At 46.8% G+C, this 6,703-nt stretch overlaps 1 protein-coding gene across 1 annotated transcript in view; it reads left to right on the top strand.

The window, feature by feature from the left end:
* ABHD15 (abhydrolase domain containing 15) overlaps positions 1–2,281 on the top strand; it is a gene marked incomplete at its 5' end in the record, with an annotated part of 5,342 nt that extends 3,061 nt beyond the window's left edge. The window contains one exon of the mRNA XM_011990387.1: positions 458–2,281. Within this exon, the coding sequence (XP_011845777.1) occupies positions 458–983 (526 nt within the window). The remainder of the gene's footprint in view (positions 1–457) is intronic.
* Positions 2,282–6,703: the final 4,422 nt, after the last annotated feature.

The raw sequence follows: 6,703 nt of genomic DNA, 5'->3' as shown, positions 1-6,703 counted from the left end.
GTCTGTGTCACCCAGCCTGGAATGCAATGGTACAGTCATAGCTCACTGCAGCCTTGACCTCCCAGGCTCAAGGAGTCCTCCCACCTCAGCCTCCTGAGTAGCTGGGACCATAGGCTTGAGCCACCATAACAGGCTAATTTTTTTTTCTTTTTTTTTTTTTTTAGAGATGGGTTTTCGCCATGTTGCCCAGGCTGTTCTCAAACTCCTGGACTCAAGCAATCCACCCACCTCGGCCTCCCAAAGTGCTTAGATTACAGGTGTGAGCCACCGCAACCAGCCTCATCTGGTTTTAAATGATGGCCATGAAATGAAATTTTTTCAAAGCCCTAAATGGCCAAAGAAAGCTTCTGTGGCCAGATCTGGCCTGCGGGCTGTCTCTCTATCTCATCTGCTGTCACCTGATGTTCTCATTCTTCCCTCTCTTTCCCACCTTCCCCACACAACAACTCGCTGCCAGGTATGCCACAGCCCTAGAGGACACTGTGGACACCAGCAGACTGTTCAGGAGCCGTTCCCTTCGAGAGTTTGAGGAGGCTCTCTTCTGCCACACCAAAAGCTTCCCCATCAGCTGGGATACCTACTGGGACCGCAACGACCCCCTCCGGGATGTGGACGAGGCGGCCGTGCCTGTGCTATGTATCTGCAGTGCTGACGACCCCGTGTGTGGACCCCCAGACCACACTCTGACCACTGAACTCTTCCACAGCAACCCCTACTTCTTCCTCCTGCTCAGTCGCCACGGAGGCCACTGTGGCTTCCTGCGCCAGGAGCCCTTGCCAGCCTGGAGCCACGAGGTCATCCTGGAGTCCTTCCGGGCCTTGACTGAGTTCTTCCGAATGGAGGAGAGGATGAAAGGGCTGAGCAGGCACAGAGCTTCCTTCCTTGGGGGCCGTCGTCGCGGGGGAGCCTTGCAGAGGCGAGAGGTCGCTTCCTCTTCCAACCTGGAGGAGATCTTTAGCTGGAAGCGATCATACACAAGATGAGAGACCTGGCCCAAGAACCCCCAAGTCCTGCAAAGAAAAACAGAGCTGGGCAAGGGAGAGTCCTGGAAAGATGGGGTGGACTGAACGGAGGGAGCTCCGGCTCTGTGCTCCTCATTCAGTCCCTCTCTCTTAAACTGGTGCCTTGAAGGAGATGGAATGCCCGGCGAGCCTGCGCTCACTTCATCCTCAGCAGATCTCCTGCCTGGCCTCTGCTCAGCATATCCCTACTCATCCGGTCAGCAGCGGAGTGTTCCAGTCACTGTCTCCTATCACTGACATCACAAGCCAAAGGATGGCACTTTTTCAACCCATGGACACAGGAGAAAGTGCCCTCTTATTGGCAGTGACTAGAGGGATGAGACGTTTGTGTATGTCATAGGGCAGTGACCCCGATTCTCAAGCTGGAGCCGCTTGATGTCATTAGGACAGGATGTTTGTGTCTCGGCCCCACTTCCCTCATTTGCTCTGTGGTTGTGGCGCCCTGCTTTGACCGAATGCTCTGGCACCTGCGGCAGCAGGCTTGTGTGTGTGAGAAAGGCGGCAGAGGCAGTGGGGCTGGCTGGTGAGGGCCCAGCAGTTAGAGAATGTGAACGTCCATCTCAAGGAATGTGAAGGTCCAGTCTCTCAGAGGAGCTCTGCAAGTCCCAGCTGGGAATGGGGCTGACCTGGCCCCCAAGCCTCACTGAAGAGATCCCAAGGATATTTTACAAATAGGAAGCGCTCTCATGCAGGGTCTGAGGGCTTTGCTAGACCATGATTCAAGGAGTCAGAATCTTGGCTACCCTACATGCTCCCTCTGGCACCATTTCAGGGGATTACTCCAGAGAGCTGCAGCCAGAGCTGTTTATCTCCTGAGATGTGGACTTTCTCTAAATCAGGAAAAGTACAAACCTCATAACTTAGGTGTTTTCTAGTTAGTTGCTCCCTTTTCTGATGCTACTACTGGCCTCTCCCTTTCCAGAGCCAGGAGACACATCTGGGACCAGAGGAAACAAAAGCACCAAGAGGTTGACTAGAGCTGACCAGTGATTTACAAATATTTCACATTACAATGTTTTGTCTGCTCAATTATTCAAAAGGCCATCCCTTTAAAGGCAGAAAAGCTTTCTCTTAGATCTGGCCACTCAGCAACTAAGTGGGTATTTGGTTTTATGAAGAATAATGCTGAGGACTAGAGATAGTACATCAGAGATAAGATACAGTATACAAGTTGATCTAAATATTCTGGTTTGGATTAGGCAATTAAAATTTTTTTGGCAACAGGACATATGTTTCCATGTGTTGCTAAGATTCAAAAACTTTACCCTGAAGTTTTATTTTAATCGTCATTGAGAAAGAGGGCTCCTGTTCTGACCTCACAAACAGCAAAGCAGTTGTAAAGAAGAGAGCTGCTTATACCAAAACCCACATCCCAAGACTTGGCATAAAGGTATTCCTGAGGCCATGATTTCAGGTTTGGATAATCTTGCCCCAGCCTTGTTCTTCTAGATCAAATCAGAAGAAACTTTGAAATAACTCCAAGAATCTGCACTGAAATGTGGACAACACTCGATTGTCTAAGGCACATTATCCTGTTGTGAAAAATTATCTCCCTCCTGGCAGGGAGCTGTGGTGCACACCTGTAATCCCAGCACTTTGGGAGGCCGAGGTGGGTGGATCACAAGGTCAGGAGATCGAGACCATCCTGGCTAACACGGTGAAACCCTATCTCTACTAAAAATACAAAAAATTAGCTGGGCGTGGTGGTGGGCACCTGTAATCCCAGCTACTCGGGCTGTCTCTTATACACATCTAGATGTGTATAAGAGACAGGAGTGAGACTCCGTCTCAAAAAAAAAAAAAAAAAAAGAAAAAAAAAAAAGTATCTCCCTCCTCCCCACTTCTTGTTTCTCCTCCTCCACATTCCTCATCTGACTTTCTTTTGCCATTTCTAAGCAGGATAAATAAAAAGGAACTGAAATTACAGAAGCTGTTCTACTGCTGGTGAACAACAGCCTTGGTGTAAGGCTTGGTGAGGGATATTTACTGCCATCTGGCCATCCCCTACCACCAGCTTCCCTCCACATCTGGAACAGTAGGGATTTCAGTTAATTAGGGTCTTGTAGTCCCAGTTGCCCTGCAAAATGGGAAGCAGCCTAGTGGTTTTTAAACCCTAAAGCTTAAAGAGTCCGTAAGGGTGAAAATCTGCATCGTTTCTCTAGAAACTATCCAGATATCGTAGGACTCTGGTTCTTCAGGAGAATAGCTTTTGGATAAATCGGGTTGGTTTTCCTTTCCCTTTGGATAGGAAAAAAAGTTTTCCAGGGAGAGAAATGTATAAACTTTGTAGTTACAGTGTGAAGAATGGCAGAATCAGCCCCAGTTGAGGCTCCATTAATTCCTTTGAACCCTGAACTCCAGTGACCTGAAACCTAAAGTATTCCTCTTCCATGGCTCTTGTGCTAGATGCACCCACTGCATATCCCAAGAACATTCTCTCATTTTCCCATTACTACTTGAAGACTAGGGCTGAAATGCCTGGTTTTTTTTTTGTTTTTTTTTGTTTGTTTGTTTGTTTTTTGCTGAGAAAGTGTAGTTTCTGTTCAAGCAGGAAAGTTTGGATAACCCTGTCCTTTAGCCTAATGATTCAAGAATCACACAGGTGAATTCTGCTTTGGTAAATAGCTAATTGTGTGAAGCCAGCTGGAGGAGCCCCAGGCACACTGTTCTACGAATGGGTGGCCCTTGAACAAAATGGCAAGTTATGAGTTTGAGGAAGCAAGAAATAAACAACAAAACCAACCAATAGGCGGGGCACAGTGACTCACACCTGCAGTACCAGCACTTTGAGAGACTGAGGTGGGACGATCACTTGAGGCCAAGAGATTGAGACCAGTCTAGCCAACATAGCAAGACCCCATCTCTACAAAAAATTCAATTAGCTAGGCATAGTGGTGCACGCTGTAGTCCCAGCCACTTGGGAGACTGAGGTGGTAGCACTGCTTCAGCCCTGGAGGTCAAGACTTCAGTGAGCCCCTCCCAAACATCTAAGAAGTACCACTGAGTTGGACTTTGCAGGTGGTGGGTCTTCAGTGATCTTCAGGCCTCATTATTTGCTTGCCTCCTTTTTGGTGTCCGTTATTTACCAACATCTTCAAATGGTAAGGTTAAAAAATTAATACAAATAAGGAAACGAGCCAGGTGCAGTGGCTCACTGCAAAGTGCAGTAATCCCAGCACTGTGGGAGGCCGAGACATGCAAATCATTTGAGTCCAGGAGTTCAGGACCAGCCTAGCCAACATGGTGAAACCCCATCTTTACAAAAAATACAAGATTAGCTGGGTGTGGTGGCACATGACTGTAGTCCCAGCTACTTGGGAGATTGAGGTGAGAGAATCGCATGAGCCTGGGAAGCAGAGGCTGCAGTGAACCAAGACTGCGCCACTGCACTCCATCTTGGGCAACAAAACCCTGTCTCAAAATAATAATGAAAATAATAAAACAAAAAGCCAATGACTAAAGGGAGGCATTAATTCAGAAGTGGCAATTGAGTCCTCTGTCTCTAGCCATGGATCAGAATGTGGAAAGCAGACAACTGCTTCTGAAAGTTTCTGTGAGTTCTAAGTTCTCATCTCTGATATCAAGATAGTGCTAAGCTATAACTTAATTCTCATAATTTAGTATTTTATGTATTTATATATAGATTTCCAGGGTGGCTTGGCTGGAGACGACAGTTGAAAAACACAGCACTAAATTCTCTGAGAAGCCATCATCTCTGTTTTGAGTGACAATATCCTAAGACTTGGATACTGATAGAAAAGAGGCCTTGGCCGGGTGCGATGGCTCACACCTCTAATCTCAGCACTTTGGGAGGCCGAGGCAGGCAGATCACCTGAGGTCGGGAGTTCGAGACCAGCCTGAGCAACATAGAGAAAACCCCGTCTGTACTAAAAATACAAAATTAGCCATGCATGGTGGTGCATGCCTGTAAATCCAGCTACTTGGGAGGCTGAGGCAGGAGAATTGCTTGAACCTGGGAGGTGGAGGTTTCAGTGAGCTGAGATTGCACCACTGCACTCCAGCCTGGGCAAGAAGAGCAAAACTCCATCTCAAAAAAAAAAAAAAAAAAAAAAAAAGAAGAAGAAGAAAAGAAAAAGGGGGAGGGGAGGGGGCCTTGGCCAGGCATGGTGGCTCACACCTGTAATCCTAGCACTTTGGGAGACTGAGGCGGATGGATAGCTTGAGTCCAGGAGTTTGAGACCAGCCTGCCTGGGCAACATGGTGAAAACCTGTCTCTACAAAAAATACAAAAATTAGCCGTGTATGGTGGCGCATGCCTGTATGCCCAGCTACTAGAGAGGCTGAGGTGGGAGAATCACTTGAGCCTAGGAAGTTAAGGCTGCAGTGAGCTGTAAACATGCCACTGCACTCCAGCCTGGGCAACAGAGCAAGACCCTGTCTCAAAAAAAGAAAAGAAAAAAGGTCTCAAAACAAGGAAGTGTCACCTTGACTTTATACATAACCTCAGAACCACCTAGAGTCAGAAACTCTTCTGTATTCATCTTCCATCCCAAACCGCAAGATCCTTTCTCAATCCGTCACCGTTAGTAATGAATGCCGAGGTATCTTCCTTTAGAGATGAACTTTAGCATGAATTCCTCTTCCTGCTTAAACAAGCCGATACACTTGGCCACTCTGGTAGAACTTGGTAACAATGCCAATAAAAGGAGTATTTGTGATTTTTCAGTCAAGCCACAAAGGATGACACCAGAAATTGCTTTGACTCATTATCACAATTTGCAGATATAAGATTGCATTCAGGAAGGCTTGAGAAGTTGTATATAGGGAGTGTCCAAGTACTCAGAGACGAAATGAATGCCCCAGGAAACAGTAAGTTTCCTTCATCGTCAGTGGGATATTCCCACTGATAATCCCATGATTATTATCCCATGATTCCCATGATAATTCCATCATCAGTGGGATATTCAAGCTAGACTGCCCCTTGGCACATATTATCATGGAGAGAACATGTGGCAAGAAATGAGGATGAACTAGATCAGATATCCAGTTTCTTCTCATCTGTGAATTAAAATAAATAATGCTAATGATCTTAGTGTGTGTAACAACTTAAGGTGGGTTTCTGGACTCAAGGATCAGAAAACCACAGACCTGACCAGGATCCTGGGAGTTGAGAGATAAGATAAATTTTAATGCCCTGCTATAGTGACCAGAGTGAGTGTGTGTGTCTGTGGCTTTTGTGTGCTTGTTTAAGGCCTTGCTCTGTCACCTTGGCTAGAGTGCAGTGGTGCAATCTTGGCTCACTGCATCCTCAACCTCCTGAGCTCAAGTGATCCTCCCACCTCAGCCTCATAAAGTGATGGTACTACAGGCATAAGCCACCATTCCTGCCAGAGTGTTTTATTTTGTTTAGAGAAAGGGTCTTGCTCTGTCACCCAGGCTGGAGTGCCCAGTAGTGTGATCATGGTTTACTGCAGCCTCGACCTCCCGAGCTCAGGTGATCCTCCTACCTCAGACTCCTAAGTAGCTGGGACTACAGGCACACACCACCATGCCTGGCTAATTTTTGTATTTTTTGTATAAATAGGGTTTGTTACTATGTTACTCAGGCTGGTCTTCAACTGAACTCCTAGGTTCAAGGGATCTGCTCACCTCGGCCTCCCAAAAACTTGAGATTATAGGCGTGAGCTACTACACTTGGCCTCAGAATATATATATATATA

Source organism: Mandrillus leucophaeus, unplaced genomic scaffold, assembly GCF_000951045.1.
Source record: "Mandrillus leucophaeus isolate KB7577 unplaced genomic scaffold, Mleu.le_1.0 Scaffold379, whole genome shotgun sequence".
In the NCBI taxonomy this organism is placed as follows: domain Eukaryota; kingdom Metazoa; phylum Chordata; class Mammalia; order Primates; family Cercopithecidae; genus Mandrillus; species Mandrillus leucophaeus.
Note: the sequence above shows the minus strand (reverse complement) of the source record. Positions and strands in the feature narration are given on the sequence as shown.